Source organism: Melospiza georgiana, chromosome 6 (assembly GCF_028018845.1).
Source record: "Melospiza georgiana isolate bMelGeo1 chromosome 6, bMelGeo1.pri, whole genome shotgun sequence".
NCBI lineage: Eukaryota > Metazoa > Chordata > Aves > Passeriformes > Passerellidae > Melospiza > Melospiza georgiana.
In genome coordinates this window covers 567,057-587,913 of record NC_080435.1, presented here as the reverse complement: position 1 = coordinate 587,913, position 20,857 = coordinate 567,057, and the positions used below count along the sequence as shown (strand labels likewise).

Here is a 20,857-nt window from a genome sequence, read left to right as displayed (position 1 = left end):
TTCCAGAAGACTGATAAAATGCAAAGTGATCTTGCTTCTTGTGTAGCCTCTTGTATCTTTGTCCACAAACCTTGTGTCACTTGGCATGTTTCCAGACCCCAGCACACCTTACTTTTGTTGTACCTATATTTTGTATGGTGCAACTAGATAATTTCTTTGATATCATAGAACAAACAAAAAAGTCAGTCATAAAATGGGCTAAAATATATTTTCTTCTGCTATTGCCTGAATTAGTTGGAACAAGTGGAAACCACTGAGGTAGGGTATTTTGGTTTTTTTTTTTTTTTCAATTTAATAGCTGTAATTTTTTAGGAGTATCTAGAAGAAAAAGAGTTGCCTGATTTGCCTTTTCCATTTGTGATATTAGGCTGTTTATCTCACATTTCTTTTTCAGAGGAGCATTAGCTACAACCCCTTTGGATTGTATCAGTCTGAATTAGGGACTTCTCTGCCCCTGAGCAGGTAATCACATATATTGTGCTCTGGCCAATAACATGGTTTCTTTTTGGAATTTGGCTGGCACATTGAATTTAACATGTTAGTTTTTAAAGATTTTATTAATTTAGCTTGTCTTTTGCTTCAGTGACTAAGATTGCTGTCCCCCTGCAGTACTCTAGGGTGGTGCCTGTGTAAGGGGCTTAGCAGTAAATGAAGATGTAGTTGCTTGGCAAATGCTCTGAGTAGCCTCACCAAACCCCCGCTTACCCAGAGCACATAGCCACCAAAGGAAGCAGGACAGGGCCAAACTCTGACATGTCCATAGCTTTTTTTGAGCCCATATTTTAAAAGACAGAGGCTTATTTTGCCTAGTCCACACAAACATTGATGCATTAATGGAAAATGAGGGCATTGAAAGGAACATCATGTACAGGTCAGCAGAATTATTATTATACTTGCAGAAAAAGCTGCAGAACTCAATAGTCTATTACAGAATGTTCTTTTACTCCACTTATAAAAATTGTTATCTGTTATCCTTATTTTCATCCACTGCAGTTCTCTAGTGTTCATGTAAGATTTGGTTAAGTATTCTATTAAGTATTCAGTATTCTATGTCTGCACTTTAATTTGAAAAAAAGAATAAATTGCCACCACACTAAAATTTCTCTGACTGTAACAAGCCTTTGTAATAGGACAGCAAAGACATCCTTTTTTAAATTTTTTTTTAAAAACACAGTCAGTAGAAGAAAAGAGATTCTAAAGTCCAGAGGGCAAAGGAAAGAGTAAAAGAAGCCAGAGTATGTGAAGGTAGCAGAAGGAGCAATGGTTGTGATGTGCGTAGAGATTCATACAGCTGAAATTGTTCAAAATGATGAGTGAGTTTTGGCTGAGAAGCCATACAGATGGACGGTCTCCATCTGCTGAGTATTGGGCCTGGGATACCCACCCACAGAATCCTCCTCTGGGCCATGAGTGACTTCCAAAGGTAACATGGCTTCTTAGGGAATACTGTGATCTTATCTCAATACTCCTCCTGTTTGTGGTCTCTCATTGTAGACAGTGGCCAGGTTGTACCTTTGGAAGTTCTAGAAAGAAAATATTCATATACTTCTGATTTTAGAAAACCCCCCCTCCCCACACCCACATTCCCCCTCTCCCTCCTACACATTTCTATCATGTTTCAGTCAACTTATTTTATAATAAATTTTTATTTGAAAAATGATTCCCTACACTGGAAGAGTCTTAATTAGAAAATCCCTGCTGGTTGTTGAGTGCTTTTAGTTATCCTGATTAATCAGACACTATCACTTTGTGGAATAATTCTGCCATGATATGGAAAGTCTTTTAAACAATTTGCTGCTGCTTAGGGGTTCCCTAAGATTGATTATAAACTGAAATCATCACAGAAGCATGCAATAAAAAACATAATTCTGTACTTTTTTAAACTATGTTGCAAAACCTGTAAAGAACTGGAATAAAGACTGAAATCTGACTTTAGATATGAAGGTGAGTTGCACAAAATTACCTTGGTCTGTGGAAAAGAAGCAGGCAGACCAAAGAGTTTTTTTACATCTCCTTTTTCCTGTAGCCTTTTTACTGTTTTGGTGCTAAACCTTCTGAGTGCAGTCAGAGATTTTTTTTTTTTAGATTTGTTGGTTTTGGCATGGTAACTGCTGCGACAGCAGCATGAAATAGCAGTCTCAGACTAGTAGTGTGTTAGCTATTTCTCAGGGAGTATGCTTGGGTTTTCCTTGCACAAAGGAAAGCAGGTGCCAGGAAGCTCAGTGCCATGTCTGGAGCAGTGACTGCTCCAGAGCTGCTCTGTCCCAGCTGTGTAGACTAGAGGTAGAGTGGAAATATGCTCCAGTGCTTTAAAGCATTTGAAAAAAAGTGGATTTAGAGAAAAAAAAACAAAACACTAATATCTTTGGTAGCCAACAAATACAGCATGAAAATGGTCTTTGAGAATCTTCATGTTTTTAAATGTCATAAAGAATGCTTAGAAATAAAAAAAATTACCCTAAAATTACCCTATATATGTGGACAAAGAGGCAGAGCTGCACATTTCTTTTTCACAATTGTACTGTTTCTCAGCAATGTCGACATGGTAAAAAAAATCAGTTAACATAAGTTAGAATAGAGGAGGGAAATAATTTCAGTGCCAGTTGCACTGGATGACAGTTTTTATATTTTTTCAGAGCAATGGAAATCTGGTAATTGAAGTATCAATGTACGTCATTCATCTAAATGTGATATTTGAAAGAAATGTAATTTAACCAGACAACGGCTTCTGATTGCTCTGTCAGGCTGTGGAGAGGAACGCTGGGGTCTGTCAGTGCTGATCACACTGGGGTGATGTAAGGAGTGAGCTGGTGACACAAGAAGCATCTGCTAAAAGCTCGGCTTAGGTCCTTTGTTGCAGAGAGAATTAGAAATGGTGATCAGGATAATCCAGAGCAGTTTCTGACTTTGTGTCTCTGGGAGGCTCACACTCTGTTAATATTCCAGCAGAGCCTGGCCTTGCCATGTGTGGGATGCACACAGGAGGGAAGTCTCTTCCTCTCTCCCTTCCTCCCCCCTTTTGTATTCCAAAGAAAAACCCCAGCCTCCTTCTTGTATGGGTTGCATTACTTTGATTTATTAACCTGGTGGAAGGGTAGAGGAAAACTGCCCATCTTCTCTCCATTCTGTTGTCCATGGCAGGGAGAGTCAGACATGACCTGCAAGTCCTGCCTTCCTCTCAGGACTTGTCACAGGCTTGGCGTGTTTGAGGGGGCAGTAAGGTGTAGCTTTATGATCATGTTCCTCTAAGTAAGTATTGGGACAGCCAAATTCACTGCAGTGCTTGCTGCACAGATCAAAAGTGGCTTCAGGTCTCGGTTTTGCATTTTGTTATGGTTTTATCTTTTCTAAGATAAACGTAAATTTATAATGTAAATCTTCTGGTATTTCCTACAGATACACTATCATCTCAGCAAAGGGAAGCTAGTTATGAAATATTTCACTACTACTTCATAAATCAGGCAGCCTCGGATCAGTGGGATGGCAAAAACAGAATATATAAAAATGCTTCCCAATTAAATCTCCTCATTTCCAAAAAATGAAAATAGTCCATTGGTTCATTCCCCAATTCTCTTACTGTATGGCAATATAAAATTTACTTTTAATTTCCATTTTCTTTTCAGAATATCACTATCAAGTCGCATTAGCCTTGAGAGAGTAGTGGCTTGTACTGATGCCTATAAGGGAGCTTTCTGTAGCCAGGCAGGTACATCTATGGTCTGTGTATTTCAAAACATTGCAAAAAATAAAGCTAAATGACTGCCATCATATTGTAATGCCCCCTGGAGCAGAAATCACTAGCCATGTGTTTCATCTGGAAGAGCTACTTTTCTTAAAACAAACCAAAGCAAACAAAAAACCAAACCAAACCCACAAACAAAAAAATCTAAGCCCTCAGACATGCTGTGAATTAAATGTGAAATAATGGATACACTCTTTAGTCTAACCACTCTGTACTGTCAGATTAAGACTATTATAAATAGGCTATTAATCAGGAATTTAAAGCCAGTAATGTATATACAACTCAAACATTAATAGTTCAAAACTTTTTTTTTGATTGATGCATACAATAGATGCTTTCTGAAAAATTTATATAGCCATCGTAGTTTTCAGTTCCATCCCTATTAGCATGTTTTGCCAACAAAGCTTGAAGCAGTAAATTAACTTTCCTGTCCTTAAAATGCCAGTAGTTTTTGATTGATTGCTGTTGGACCAGTGAGGCGTGAACCAGGTTGCTTCTGAATGCACTTCTCATACATTAAAGCTTTTAAAGCAGCTTTCCAGTTTGTGTCACTCCTACAGTATTAGCACAGAGAGCCAAGTGGATCACGGATATGGAGCATTCACAGGCTTCTGTGTACAGAGCAGGGCAGGGCAAAGGGTTGTCATATGGTTTCCTGTGCAGAATATTTTTCTAGGAAAGCACTGGAGTGTTGCAATCTGATGGTAATAAATACCTTAAAAAAAGAAAAAAAGTGATTGCTTCAACAGAATCCGAAAGAAATCCATATGCTAGTTTGCTAAAGTGAAAGCATCTTGTAAGATATTATTCTCTTATTATATAGAAGCAGCTATTTTTCCTGTTGTATTTATATAATTTTTAAAATATGAGAGATTATTACAGTTATGCAATCTTAAATTATTATCACAGTGAAGCCTTCTGTTTGCTTGAATTAAACCTACCCTTGAAGTTTACACAGTGATTCTCATGTGGTGTTCCCCAGTACACATCTAGAAGCAAATTGTTTTGAACAGTTACTGACAATGTGTTGTCTCCCACTGGAAAATCAGAAAAAGTCGAGGTAACCTCTGACAGTGGATTGTGCTGTTCTTTGAGTGTCTCCTCATTAAGCATTACTGATGCTTGTATTGGTACTTCAATAATGGTTTATTACAATGTCTCTTAGGTAAGGAGAATTTCTGGAATACCTTTTTCTTGATAAGTTTTTTGAATAAAATGTCCTAGATTGAATTAACATGAGAAAACCAAGTCATATTCATTTATTTGTATTGAAGATTCATTAATAATATTTTCTCAGCGTAAGCATGGTGATGGTTTGATTTTGGAACTTCAGTGATAACAAGTCTGAGAGTTTGTTAACAAAAGCTGAGAGTAATTTAGTTACATGACATTGTTCACCATATGCACTACTGTTTGGTGGGGTTTTTTAAACTATTCCACTTCTTTATTTTTCAATTCATTTATCATATATTTTTATGTGATTTGCTCATTTCCAGTGCTAGCTTTATGCCTAGTGATTTATTCTAATAAAACAACCCAAACACATTCCAAATCCAAATAATACAACTGTGCTGTTTTATTATGAAGTGATTTTACATTTGTATTTGTGAATGTATTTATTAAGTTCTTTTTGTGGGCACTGTTGATACAAATGGTGAAATAAAAGTGATCTAAAGATTCAAGTAACCTTCATCACAAATGAATCAAGAGGGTATGTTTTGAAAATATCCATGCATATAAATGTCTTAAGGGCAAATGTCAAGAGGATGGGGACAGACTCTCTTTAGTGGTGCCCTGTGACAGGAGAAGGGGCACAACTTGAAAACACAGGAAATTCCATCTGAATATGTGGCAAAACTCCTTTACTTCAAGGATGACAGAACGCTGGAACAACCTGCCATGAGAGAGTGTGGAGTCTCCTTCTCTGGAGATGTTGTAAACCTGTCTGGATGTGATCCTCTGCAACCTGCTCTGGGTGAACCTGCCTTACCAGGGGGTTGGACTGGATGATCTCCAGAGGTCTCTTCCAACTCCAACCTTTCTGTGAAACAACTGAAATGTTGTCCATATCAAAAATAATGTAAAACTAAATCTTTGATGGCTTCTGAAAGGCTTCATCTGAAAGTTAGCAAAACCACTTTGATAAGGAAGAATTTAGTCTTTCATGTGCAACAGCTTAAATTGACCAAGACCAAGAAAAAAAGCAGAACTGGTTTGTACTGCCTGTATCAGATGTAATATTGTTACTGTGGTCTAAGAATTGCTGGCAGAGGTGTCTTTGTTTTATCCATACATGACATTCTTTTAACATTCTTTTAATAAAGCATTCTTGCTTTATTGCTTCTGCTGATGCTTTCACACTTATTTGTTCTGTTTGCATTTCATTCAGACTGATCTTGGTATTTCTGTTGCAGGTCTCCACAGACAAATCCCTAAATGGCTCAGGAAAGGATCCACTACTCTTTCTTGTATTAAGGTCAAAAGTTGAAGTATGCCAAAACCCTTGTAGTTAAATAAACAAGAGCATTTTCTTTGTCTCTGCTATCTTGGAAGATCTTTTGGATTTGTCATAGTGATTTTTGAGGGACTATTGAAATATGGGATCCTTATCTTGCTCTTCATATTCCATACCCTGAAGGTACAAAGTATGTCCATGTTTGCTTTTAAGGTAACAAGACTAATTATATAGTTATTACTGAAAATATTGCATCCGGGCAATGGCAGTACAACTTGAAGAATTTTCGTGTGTTAAGGACACATTTTAGGCCCTTAATGGGAAAGCTGAAATCACTATAGTTATTTGGAATATGGTTTAGTTGCTACTTTGTCTACTGAAGTCAAGAAAAATTGCTGAATTGTTTTTACTTTTGCTTGTTTCCATGTGGCATAGAGAGATACTAAACATTTTCACCTGCTGACAGTGGGTGACTCAGTCCAAGAGAGGAGCAATTATATAAATGTGTCATCTAAACATTCCCAACCAGTTTGACATGGTGGTTTTTGTAGGAAAGCAAAAGGGAAAAAGTATGTGAGAAATTTAAAATACAAAATATGAAATATAAGTAATGCATGCCTTGGTTTGTAGCAGTAAATGGGCTGTATGTTTAATAAACAGAGGTCGATCATACAGCAACTAATATCTTGGTTATTTGTGGATTTACTGCCTGTGTTACAACAAGAAATGTTGTTTTTGAGATGGCTGCGGAGAACAGATGCAAGAACCATGGAAAGCTTTGCTAATGAGCATGTATTTGTGTATGTGTGTTGGAAAACACAGCAAGCTGTAAGTGGTTTGATGCACCCACTTGCTGATTTGCCCCAGTCAAGCCACTGCCTGTGTGCTGTGTATCCTCTTTGGTGGGAGAGGTAGGACCTGCACATGTGGAGCCTCCCTCTCATTTCTGCTGGAGGCTGCTGTCCTTTACAGGGTTAGCTGTATGCTGCATGTGTCTTAGGTTCATTACATTTTTACATGCATATGGCTAATTAATACATAATTTACCTTATCAGGTCATACATGCATATATATATATATATATATATATATGAAGATAATGAAATATTTTTTTAGTTTCAGAAAATAATGCTAGAAACTAAATTTATGTTATATTGTTCCAGCTTTTTATAATTTTTTCATATGGAAATCAGTTTGGTTTTAATATGCTAAGAGGCCCAAAAATTCCATTTGCCAGCAAAGAGATTCTGTTCAGCTGCATCTATCAGCAAAACACAAGTTTAAAATTATATCCTGCATGCAGATGATTGATGAGGGAGTTTGTGTTATCAGTGCATGATAAGTCATGCACTGCTGCACCAGTGCAATGTAACACACAGCAAAGTGCTGGCAATGTTAGGGTAGCTTTCAGGGTACAAAATCTTCTGCTGTGTCCAGCAATTTATGAAGTTCAAATATGCATGTCTAGTTGTATTTCTAACACTAGGGAAGAAAAGCAGATTTAAAGCATAAAATGTTCTCTTGGCCAGTATTGCAGTCATCTGGATTATTGGAAGGTTAAAGAAAAGTTAAAAGCTCTTTCTACACATCAGGGGTGTATTTTGTATTTGGGGTGACTTTTAGGCAGTTTTACAGCTTATCTTACTATCAGAACTATTTTGCTGTTACACGGTGTCCAGACCTAGAATTAAAAAAAAATCATATTCCTTAGGTAAAGAAAAATTTCAATGTTTCTCCAGTTTTTGTATTCTTAATCTGGCTCCATTTACTACAGTCAATCCTGGGCACTTGCATGCTGGTCTGGAGTCTGAGTCATCAGTCCTAATGAGCTGTATTCCTGTCTTTTTTTAATTGAATGGAAGTGTTGAGTACTATTTTTTTCAGTGTTTTCTGTGAAGGCATTTGAAGATTGAAAAGCTGAGGCCCATTTCAGTAAGGCCAGAGTTATTCTGGTTTAGCAGTGCTGTCTGACACAGAATGGGCCTGTGAACTGTGTCTGGCTGGGAGGATTTTGAGCTAAGAAAAGGGAACTCAGTTATAAAAAGTAAAAGAAAGCAGATTAGGAGGGGACAATACAGAAGTCCAATAGCTGAGTTCTGTGGAAGAGTGTAAAAAAATAAGGGAGAAGAAATCTGGGGAGAGTCTCTGTCAACAACTAATTCTGTAGGTGAAATGCTTGATCAAGAAAATATAAAATTATACTTTAGGCCTCTATATATTTTAAGAAAAAACCAAACCAAATCAAACCAAACCCCACTTGCATTCTTTCAGGCCAGAAATGCCACCATCATCTTAACAGTGAAGCACCTTGCCTGCCCAGAGTTATTCCATGGGAGCACTTCTCTTTGATAGACGGGATAAATCTGATTTGGTTCCATACATTCATATTTCTTCAGAGAAATGCCACACTTTGATAACTAAACAGAATATTTTTCCATGTGATTTTTTAATAATATATTGATTTAGGATCATAGTGATTTTTTTTATAACTCCTGGTTTCTCAGATGTGTGTCAGAGTCCCCAGATCTAATTTCTTATTCTGAGTATTACTTCAGTGCATTTACAGGGCTGGGAGGAGTGGAGACAACCATTCATTACAGTCAGCTGGCAGGGAGGGAAAAAAGCTTGTTTCTAAATATAATGTAAATTAATCCCACTGCACAGGATGTATCAGGCATATGTAATTCCTGTCTGAAGACATCTGTGTTTGAAAAATGAAAAGCAAACATGCCCAGCTGGTGACCTGGTGAATGGCTGCATGGCAAAACTACATAAAAATAAATTTTTGTTTCTATTAAACTGGCACTTGGAGAAAGGGAAGCACTAGCAAACTAATGCAGGAATGATGTCAGATCTTTATTGGGTGTACAGAGCATAAAAGTCACAGGACTGTGGGGTAGGTCCAGAAATAGTTTCTGCTCTGTAAAATAGCTGTTGGTGTGATATCTTTCAGCTACAAACTCTTTAATTTCAGCTGTAATGGGGGATGAAAATTGGTGCTAATGTAACACTCTTTTAATCAAGAGTGCAAGATAGCCTCAATTTTCTAAAAAAAAAAAAAAAAAAGATAAAGTCTGTCTTCCAGCTACTAGTAATTACCACAGGCTTTTAAAATTTTGCTCTCTGTTAAGTGTCATTCATTTTAAATTTCATATATATATCATATATATAAAACAAATATATATATATAACAAAGAGGCAGTTAGCAGTGTTATTTAAAAACAAATCCTAAAACTTGCTTGTTTCCTGTGTCAAGGCTGCCATTTCCAGTTAGATTCAGTGGTCAGGGTTGCTCAAGTAAATCACCCTGCTGCTTGACACAGTCCTCTCATGACAATACAGATTCAATCCAGCCCTTTTTTGATTACTTTATAAAACAAAGGGACAATAGCTATTCCTCTTGTGCCAAGGATGCTGAAAACAGACAGATTGTCCATTCAGGAAGATTGCTGGCTTCACTTGCATTCCAGGCCTTGTGGTGTTTCACTGGCAACATCAGATTGGCTCTCTGAGGCATGAAGCCTTGTGTAAACCGGCCAGGGGTTTCACTAGATATGACCCTTTGTTGGCAAAGGAGATTCAGGATCCCAGACTTCTGCTAATGATTTCACATATGTTGATGATGTGGGCATCCAATATATTTATCTCTTCTGTATCTGTTCCTTGCATTTCCTTTCTCTGTACAATTGGTCAAAAAATTGCTCCCTATGTCATGGGGAAATCTTGTGGACATCATGTAAAATCCTTGGTTTAAAAACTTTGGTTACATTTTTGTACTAAGGCTGGTCCCTTAGGCACTGTAATTTAAAAAGTTGCTAACTTTGAAAAGACTTTATATTCCTGTTATTGTTAGGACAGTACATCTGGACACTCTTTTTTCAGTTTTTCAATTTCCTAGCTTAGGTTTGAAAGCTACACTTTGCTGCCATATTTTCCTGACATGGGAACAATCCATGGTTCTGAAGTTGCAGATGCAATGTTCTCTAAACTTTTTTTTCTTCCAAGGTCTTGAAGAGTTTCAGATTCTTTGAGGAGATTGGTTTTAAAATAGAGGCCAGGAATTCAGGCAAGTCAAGTGTACTTTTACAAAATAAGTAGTTTTGGAGGTTTGGTTGTTTTCTTGATGGGCTGAAATGGTCTTGATGGCTGTTGAAGGACCATAGTTTATCAAAAGGGAGAAAATGATTGTTCCTGTCTAGAAATTCTTTCAATTTAGTGGGATAGCAAATACAAAAGGTGGGGTAGGAAAAAGTGGCAAGGGGTATGAAGAACTGGAAGATTACCAGTGCAATGCTTTTTTACCTTCTTTCAAATAAGCATATCTGAAAGAAATACAAGTGGGAATACAAGACCATTAGCAGGATGCAGTTACTTTAGAATCTCCCTACAGACAATAAACATCAAATACTAAGGACAACAGTAAGAAAAAATTCACAATGGAAATACATTAGTGGTACATGTACATAGTTATTTTGACATCAAAAATCATATCATATAAGTTATGTTTGCTGTAAGTACAATTTAAAATTTCCTCATATATGTTTTCTACTTTTGCTTTACCTTCAGAGCAAGTCAGAACAGCAGCTGCCCATGGATTATGTAGGCAGGTTGTGGCCTTGGATAATTCTAAGTGGTGCTGCAACAAAACCCAGTGACATACCTGTTCCTGCGAGGAAATCTTTGTTCATGTCCTGAGACTAAGCTGCTGTGAACCAGCTCCTTCCATAAAACCTGGTAACTATGCATTGCTAGGAACAGAAACCACATAGACAAGTATCAGACTTTAAATGAAAGGGCTTCCAATATATATTAAATCAATGCTGAAACACTCTGCAGGGAACTGCCCCATGCTGGGCAAATTCCTGCTTTGTGTGGTTCATTGGACTGGATAAATCTCTTACATAATTATACGCCTGAATCAATAGTTAGGATGAAAGTAGGTATGTGTGAATGAGAATTCTAAGAATAGGAGTGAGAAACATCTTAAAATTAGGGAGTTCATCTGTTTTATGAAGGGAAAAGAAGGTTTGGCATACAGCAAACCTTGTTCCAAGGTAGTTCATTTGCAGCAGACGCTTCATTTTGGATATAAAACATTTGGTTGCACATATGCACAAACTGAAATTGAAAGAAATATACTAAAATGACAAATTAAATACTTTCCCACCATTTTTAACTGAACTGCAATTATTATTTTAACACCAATTTTTGAAGTTTGTAGCAAAAATGTTACAAAAGGTTGGATTTGGTTTCAGGAGGTTTACTTTTTGTTTTAGTTTTATGGTCTTCTTTAATCTATAAAAGTTATTCCATCAGTCTCATGGCTACACTTCCTCAAACTAACATAAAAAGACTTATAAAGACTTTTAAAGAATTGCAAGAATTTATCCATGCTTGAGCAGGGTTTGGCCAACATGATCTTCAGAGGTCCCTTAGGTCCCTTCCAGCCCCAACCATTCTGTAATTCTGTGATAAATTTACACTTTTCTTCAAGCTGTGCAAGCCAGAATGTATCCTGATATATCCATATTCTTTCTGAAAATGAATAGGTAAATATACATATTAATAAGATGAGTGTTTAATAGCTACCTATCATGAATGCCAAAAATGTTTCCAATTAACAATTTTGTTGGAGTGTGGTTTGTCAGAGAAAGGTCTGTGAAAAATAAAATACTCAAAATACTTTGAAAAACTCAAGATACTCAAAATACTTCCTCAAAATACTTTGAAAAACAATAATAAATAGTATTGGAGAGTTGGGAATTTAGTCACTCTGGTGTTTCAACACAAGAATTTCTCCCATTCATCATGTTCACAGAAACTGTGACTTTTTCAGTTAGTTTTTAATGAACGATTTTAATGGCTAAAGCCTAGTTGCTAACCTTTTTTTGTGGCTTCCTGATTTGTTTTTCCGTAAGGAAGGCTGCCAGCTCCTTCGCCGTGACAATGCAGGGAGTGTGGGTGGCTCTCTTCCAGGAAGGATGGCTGGGTTCCTGGAACCCTGCTCGGGAGGGACGTGAGCAAGCAGAGCGTGTCAGGTTGTGAGGAGGAGGAGGATTATGCTGGAGAGTGGACTGTGTTCTGATTCAGTTGTGTGCTGATTAAAGTTAACAAAAATGTAGGATGGATGTTATACCCAGCTAATGGATTGAGTTCCATGAATTAGTAGATAAAGAACAGTGTTTATTTATTTATTTTTTTAGACTGTGTGGCAAATGCATTTCTTCAAATAGCTGCCTCTGGTTTCTATGGTGATCGTACTTCTGCTTGTTAAAGGTATTTTTATGACTCTTTCACATTATTTGAAGTAGTGCTAAAAGCTAGTACTTCAGGACTATCTCAGCTGTTGACGCCTGCATTTGGCAGTGAAATTCAAGGAGTACAAATTGGAAGAGGAGCAAAAGTAATTTTTGCTGCTCTGAATCATTCTAATGTACTCTGATAACATTTCATGGTCAGAAAATATTACTGTTTGTAGATTCAGTGAACTTGGACCACAATAAAGGCTAGAAGGACTTGGGGGCAGCATGCTGCAGTGAGCCACTCTATTTACTTCCTCAGTGTACTTCTGTGCAATTTAATGTACAATGTAGCTGCCTATCTATGATGTTTCTCAATTAAAAAAAAGAAGTAGGGAATGACTGGAAACCATCATCTTTTCAATCTCATACAATAGAGTTGGTATGTAGTACATGGAGATTTATTGAATGTTGATAGTTATGATAACTAATAACAGGATAAAATTAACTCTGACTTGGAAGGCTTTAAACATGTTTCTAATGTGAAAAGAGCTGCTTCTCAGGCAGTGATTACCTTTAGTATTTCACGTTTCGTTTTAACTTGGACAATTGGTCAAAGGCACAGATGAGCTACTTAGGGGGAGCAGCTGAGGACACTTGGTGAGCTTGGAGAAGGCAGAGGGGTGACCCCATTTCAGCCCACACCTTCCTCAAGGCGGGCAGCAGAAGGGGAGGCGGTGATCTCCTTTCTCTGGTGACCAGAAATGAAACATGAGGAAATGGAATCAAGCTGGAATCAATCAGATGAGACATTCGGAAGAGGTTCTTCATTGAGAGGGTGACTGGTCACTGGAACAGGCTCCCCAGAGGAGTGGTCACAGCACCAACCCTGACAGGGTTCAGCGAGTCTCTGCATGATGCTCTCAGTCAGAGGCTTTAGTTGTAGGTACTCTTGAGGGAGTCAGTGAACCTCACTGGGCCCCTTCCAGCTTCAGCTATTCTATCCTAAGCTTGATTTTTCTGTGCTGCTCAGTCAGTCTGTGTACTGAGGAGGTTGTCAAATAATGTCAGGTGTTGTAAGGGTTTTATGTAGACATGGCTCGCTCTCTGAGAAGACCAAATATATGCTTTTCCTTTTTAAATTAAAAACACTTCATCTTTCTACATTAGTGGTGGAACCTGGCAATATGGGATATGCTTTGTGACATGTGATCTCGTTGTTTATCTCATGTTCCTGACAGTATTGACTTATAGAAAATTGCACGATGCTGCATTTTCCAGTTGTTTGATCACTCCCATTTTTCTTGGATGCTTCTCAGCTAACCAGTACAAACCCCATGGGAAGCTTGGATCCAAGATTATGTTGCTCTAGATCAGTTACCCAGCAGAAACCCTTCTAAAACTAACCTATGGTAGAAAATGACAGCCTTGCCCACTCTGAGGATGTGCAACACACCAGTACACTCATAACCTAAGGAGAATAAATTTTTCCCAGGTTCATCAGTGAATGACTAATACATGGAGAGTGGAAAAGAGCCTCTAGACATTGTGGAAAGATTCAGAGCACAATTGGTATTCAGAGCACAATTCTTTATTGAATTCCCTTGTTGCCTGGAGCAGTGTTATCCCTCTCCATGGAAAGAAGTTGCTGGGGAAAACTGAGGAACAATGAAATGTGAAATGTTTGTAGTTTTTTCCAAACTTCTTATATTTCATGCCATGCAAAGTTTTTGGTGTAATTCTTCTTCTGCTTTGGGATGTATGGAGGGAAATACTTGATTTGAAGGCATCAGCACAAAGATCTACCAGTCTATACTAAAGCTGATCTGTTCATTACAGCAGGTTAATAGATAAATCATAGTTGCAAATGAAAAAATAATGTTTCCCTGAGGGATATTCCCTGACTATTTTTCCAGTGTCCCCAGTGGACACTTCTGTCTGCTTATCCTTTTTTGCCTTTCAGGCTCTGATTTTATTTTATCTGCTTAAAGAGTTCCTCCTTGTCTTTGAACCAATACTTTTTTACACTTCATTTTTCCCATTTAGGATCAGTCAGAACAGAACTAATTTCATTTCCTTGTAACTCTCTGATGTATAAATGACAATTTGACATAATTTGCAGAAGTAATTCAACAGCTGAGTCTCTAATTCAATACGGAGTCTTACATGAAGCTCCTCTTCAGGACCCTGAAGAGAAGCTTAGTAGTTCTCTTGAGGCTTCTGAAGTATTAATGAAAACATTTCTGAATTCTTTTAGTTTTCCATTCTTCATTTATATTAATTCTAATGAAGGTGAAACTTGCTTGGGAATTAATGTTATACAATCAAAGCAATTGAAACTAGATGAAAGATCTAAATTCATTTTAAACAAACAAAAATACACAAAAAAGCCTGTTTTCTCCCCTCTCCAGGGCATTGTAAAAATATATTATTACTGTTAGAAGTACTTTCTAATAGCTGGAGAGTTGGAGATATTTTTGAAAGCAAGTGGTTTGACTGACTATCTCCTAGCAACTTAGAAAGCTTTAAATACAAATGATTGAATACTGCCTGAGGAATACATTGTCAAGCCCAAAGCACCTGCCAAAAGCAGGTGACGATTGCTTTCTTTAAAATACATCAGGTATTTTGTCAATATTTTGTCAGCATCAAAAGGAATTTGCATAAGACACATGACACAACATATAGAAAATTGAATCCCAAATGACATTCACAGACTGAAATAGGAGGCGTGTGAGGTAGATTTTAAAGTTCATATCGCATGCTTCAGTTGAAACAGGGCTATTTTATCAAGAATAGCAGCAGAAGTAGACTCTTTGCTAGTTCTTGGAACTTGCCACTTGGTGTACCCATTGGCCATGTGAACAGGATATGGTCTTGCTGGTATTTTACATGGACAGCCATTGGAATACTCTACTTGGCACATAAAAGTAAAGTAAAGTAAAAACTTGGGAGTTTTTGTTGATTGGAGGAGAAATCAAGACAAAGAATGGTAAAGTCAACAGAGAGAAGTTTTGGTGAACTGCAGCTGCTTTTTCATATCTCAGTCAGCAGCTTAAGATGCTGTTTTCTCTCATTATGTCTATTTGTAGGTAACCTACAAAAACGCTAACAAATCTGCCACATAAATCAATTACACTTCAACTCAAAAGAACTGGTAAGTGTTAACAATACAGAGTATCCACAGTGTGGCTGTTGATATGGTCTGCAGTAAGAACAGTTTAACTTTGCCTGGAGGTGGGAAGCTAAACTCTGCCCGCTGTCCGGCTGCAGAGAATAAACGGAGTTGTCTTGTCGAGCAGTGTTTGTATGCTGGTAGCTGTGCTTTGACCTAGTGGTACTGCACAGTAGAACTCTGGGAGAAACAAAATAAAGGAGAAAAAGAATGTCTGTGAAGTCAGGGCTGGAAAGCTGGGACCAGGTTACATGATGGTGTTCCATGAGCGTGCCCCACTCACTCAGCTGTGCTAGCAGAGATCTTGCCTCCACAGAGCAGAGGGCTGAAGCCCCTGATCTAGACAGGCTAAAGTAGTTGGGTTGTTAAGCCTGGAGAAGAAAAGGCTCCAGGGAGACCTCACTGCAGCCTTCCAGTGCTTCAAGGGGCCTGCAAGAGAGCTGGCTGGAAAGGGATTTTTCACAAGGGCATGTAGTGATAGGACATGGGGAAATGGCTTTAAGCTGAAAGAGGGCAGGTTTAGATTAGATACTAACAAGAAATTCTTTACTGTGAGGGTAGTGAGGTACTGGAACAGGTTCCCCACAGACATTGTGGATGTCCCATCCCTGGATATGTTCAAGGCCAGGTTAAACAGGACTTTGAGCAACCCGGTCTAATGGAAGCTGTCCCTGCCCATGGCAGGAGGATGGGAACAAGATGAACTTTCAGGTCCCTTCCAACCCAAACTATTCTATGATTCTGTGATCTTTCTAAGGACAGATTTTTAAAGGAGAGAGAAAATCCTTTGAGTTTTATGGTATCTTGACATACATTAGAAGGGGCCCATGCTGTAAGAACAGATCAGTTAATTTACTCTTGTGCTGTTGCTATGTGAGATAGAATCATAGGGAAATTTGTGGAGAACTTATGTATATCCTCTGATATTTCTTTCTGAGATTTGGATGGAATGCATTAATAAGGGAAAAATACTGTCATGGCTAAGTTTTTTTTTTTTTTCCCTGAACTTCTGCTTCACTGCTATCCGCCCACCCTATTTGAAATAAATGTGTAGAGCTTGAATATCTGAATCAGCAGGTTGCATTCTGTCTGTACTTCTGTGAAGTTATGTGCAGCAAGTCTTTTTTTTTTCTGTTCTGCTTGTCCTATTTGTTTTGTTGTTATGTACATAGAGAATGTCTTGGGGCAGTGGGGGGAAGGTAGATTTCTTCTGGATGTGGCTTTACACAGGCCTGTCTTGCCATTGAAGTGGTCAATGAAAAGAAAAGCAAGCTGCTGTAATCCACTTACAAACAGATTAAAAATACATACTTATATTTATATTTTAATTGTATCTGTATTTACTTAGTGTAAATTTGTAATATGTAAATTTTTAATAGTGTAAAATTTTATCTTTAAAAAAGAATTCTTTATTTTTATTTATTAAAATATGAACACTTTAGCCAGTTTCTGTATTTGAATACTCAGGAATATAGGAATCAACATAAGTATCTAAAAATATGGTTTAGATAGGCATTTGCCTCTGAAATCCCCTAATTCATTCATTACCAGAAGCTGGGAGGGGATAGCTGGGGTGTAATATGTTTTCAGCCTTCTGATTCATGAAGCCACTAGCCCTTACAGACTTCCTAATTTGAGCAGCATCATGATCCAAATCAGCGATACCTGCAAACTCCAAACAATGATTTCCATTTGTAGTACTAGGTAAAATTCAAATCTGTTAAGATTATTATTACTGGGGCCTGGGGTTGGTTGTTTGTTTGCCTGTTTTCCTTTTTTTATGCCTCCTGTCTCTACTCACAGGTAACGTCATGGTGCTGTGGTCCACGTGCAGAACGTCGCTGCTGAAATCGGTAACAAACCGCTTCATCAGGAATTTGGCCTGCTCGGGGATCTGTGCCAGCCTGGTCTGTGTGCCTTTCGACATTGCCCTTAGTGCCAGTCCACACTGCTGCTGGTGGATCTATACGATGCTCTTCTGCAGAATTGCCAAGTTTCTGCACAAGGTCTTCTGCTCGGTGACCATCCTTAGTTTTCCAGCCATCGCTCTTGACAGGTAATGGGGAAAATTTGCCATGATCCTGGGTTTTTCTTTCTTCTTTCTCCCTTTGTCTTGGTAAAGGTAATTAACTATATGTAATGCAAACCAATGCTGCAACTGCAACAGCATATCAGTTGAAAACTTGTGATCTGCCTCACAAAAAGCACAAACTCCTACTGCTTATATTGATAAGTGTGAAAAGTTAGGTCTGTCATGAAAACTCTGTGAGCTTAAAAGTCCACAGCAGTACTCCAGTTGTAAGCAAACAATCAATGTCTGAAATTTGAAGTGCATGTCAGAGGTGCACTTTATTTTTTTAAATGCACACAGAATGTTCAGTATTCAGCAATGCTTTTGCTCAGGGCTTGCCAACCACAGCTTGTGCAAAGCAAAACATCATTGTACTTCCAACAGATGTGATGTAATTGCATGTAATTTATTAACATGTACACAAATTACATTTTAATACATGTAATGTAATAACATGTAATTTGTGTGAACAGCTTTTTCCAAATATCCAGAAAAAATCTGTTATAATGCAACTTCTAAAACTATGAGTCTGGCCTTTGAATGTGATACATGCCTCCATAATGTCTTTTGAAATTTTGAGTGTGTGCAACATACACTCTAGTTTACAAGTGAGTTAATTCTGAAATTTTCAAAATAATATTCATATGCATCAGCCAAAGTGATGTATTGAAAGAAATTTTCACCACCAAAAATGTGATCTTGACATTTAAATAGTCTGGTTTTTTTTCTACAGACAGACCTGTAAAGGCAGACCTTTGGGATTTTATTTTTTGGTGGGTGGTTTTGTTGTTTTTTTTTTTTTCCTTTTCCCTTTCATAAACAGGTAGTCAGTTGGCAATCCAGTTAGGAATTTGGACCACCGTTATGCTCAGGTGATGGAGAGGTTTCTCATAAGCAGTATGGCCATAAAAATAATTATAATTTTTTTTTTGTTTGACAGATACTACTCTGTTTTATATCCTCTGGAAAGAAAAATATCTGATGCAAAATCCCGAGACCTGGTTATCTATATCTGGGCCCATGCAATAGTAGCCAGCATTCCAGTATTTGCTGTGACCAATGTGTCTGATATTTATGCCATGTCCACTTGCTCTGAATCTTGGAGCTACTCCCTTGGCCACCTGATATATGTCATCATCTATAATATCACCACTGTGATTGTGCCCGTGGCTGTGGTATTTCTCTTTATGATTCTCATTCGCAGAGCGCTGAGTGCCAGCCAGAAGAAAAAAGTGATCATAGCTGCATTAAGGACCCCTCAGAATACAGTTTCTATCCCATACGCCTCCCAGCGAGAAGCCGAGCTCCACCTCATGCTGCTTTCCATGGTTATGATATTTATCCTCTGCAGCGTCCCCTATGTGACTCTGGTCATTTACCGCACCATACTCAACATTTCAGATATTTCAGTCTTCTTGCTCCTCACTGCTATCTGGCTGCCCAAGGTCTCCTTGCTGGCCAACCCTTTGTTGTTTTTAACTGTTAACAGATCGGTGCGGAAGTGCTTAGTGGGGAGAGTAGTGCAGCTGCACCGGAGGTTCAGCAGGAGAAACACTGTCAGCTCGGGTGGTATTGCAGATGATAATCTGGAGCCCAGTGTCCATTCAGGAAGCCAGCTTCTGGAGATGTTTCATATTGGGCAACAGCAAATCTTCAAGCCGATGGAAGATGAGGAGAATGAGACCAAATCCATTGGCTCTGGTGACTTTCAAAGGAAAGAAATTCCTAGCACCAGTTTGGAGCTCGGACAGACTTTGGTTCACAGGTTTGTACCACAGATGATTGCGGACTCTGCAGCTCAGGTGGCCCCAGCTGTGCCCACAGAAGCTGATGCAGTAAATGACAAATATTCCATGCAGTTTGGTTTTGGACCCTTTGAGCTGCCTCCACAGTGGCTCTCAGAAAACCGGAACAATAAGAAGCGACTCCTGCCTCCTTTGGGGAATACCCCTGAAGAGCTAATCCAGACAAAACAGCCCAAGTGTAAAGCAGAAAGAAAAGTCAGCAGAAACAATAAAGTCAGTATTTTTCCCAAAGTGGATTCTTAGTAAGAGCAGGAGCTTTAAGTGACAGAGGAATGTCACTTTCTATTACATTTTTGATCCCATGGATCTTTATTATGTTGAAATTTGTTACAGCCTGATTTTTTTTGCCAAATATAAGTTAAAACGAACCAACAAAAGAAAAACATATATATACATGTTCCTTATTAATATGAACTACTTAATCAAAATAATATATCAAATATATATGGAAATTTGTAGTTTGATCTCTGAAATCCCTACAATGATACCTTGTTATTAACTTTCAAAAGTGCATATGAATTTGGGAACTATTTTAATGTCTTAATTATGGAAATGCAGCAGTTGGTTTTCTGGGAAATGTTTTGTTGTATTAAAATGGACTGGGCATCAAAGAAACTTTACAGGAAAGGCTGTAGAGAGCAGAAGACATGCAGCATGGTAAGTCCTACTCTCCTACACATAGACACAGCAAGATTCTGCACATTTCATGAATGAAGTAGGATGGACTATTAAGTGCATTTGTTTTCTGTTACGCACATTTATTTGATCAGTGTTAAAACTTGATGGATTTTTTTGCACAAATTAGTTACCAAGCATCTGACAAACATCTAAAATATTTTAAAACCTAGCCACTGGTTTTTGGCTTAAAACATCCACAAAGCCAAGAATATCCAAATCATCATGCATGTTAAACCTGAGAAAGACCTCTTTTTATAAAGATCCCACATATATTCTTGTAGATTTAAGTAAAAACTGGATTGGAGACCATGCAGGACAAATTCTGACTCCAATAAACAAATATGTATGTGCTAAGAATCCTGTGATAAAGGGCATATACAAATGTCCTTAAAGTGTAATGTGTGTATTAAGTAACTAAGGGATAAACCTTGAAATAAACTTAGCTGATGGTGCACTCTGCTGTTTTCTTATGGGAAAGCAAGCAAATGAAAGAAATGGGTGTGAAATACTAGTGGCCTTTCTCTGAGTGTGACAGTCTCAGTTTCTGAGTCTCTCACACAGAGAGGGATTCTGAGTGTTCCAGTGACAGCGGAACTGTTGGGTGAAGAAGCTGGCAACAGACCTAAAAAGGCAAAGGTTTATTAATGCTGTTGCTCAATATTGCCAGAAGTAGAGAAGTTTTCCTTCTATCT

General features: G+C 38.0%; 1 protein-coding gene across 5 annotated transcripts in view; it reads left to right on the top strand.

The window, feature by feature from the left end:
- Positions 1 to 20,727, top strand: part of GPR176 (G protein-coupled receptor 176) — a 30,543-nt gene extending 9,816 nt beyond the window's left edge. For 3 of the 5 annotated variants that reach the window (XM_058026131.1, XM_058026130.1, XM_058026133.1), the window contains 2 exons: positions 17,415 to 17,667; positions 18,623 to 20,727. In XM_058026131.1, the coding sequence (XP_057882114.1) occupies positions 17,415 to 17,667; positions 18,623 to 19,730 (1,361 nt within the window). In that variant the 3' untranslated portion in view covers positions 19,731 to 20,727. Of the gene's footprint in view, positions 1 to 15,528; positions 15,594 to 17,414; positions 17,668 to 18,622 lie in introns of all 5 variants that reach the window. The other 2 variants (XM_058026132.1, XM_058026135.1) reach the window with 2 other exon arrangements.
- Positions 20,728 to 20,857: the final 130 nt, after the last annotated feature.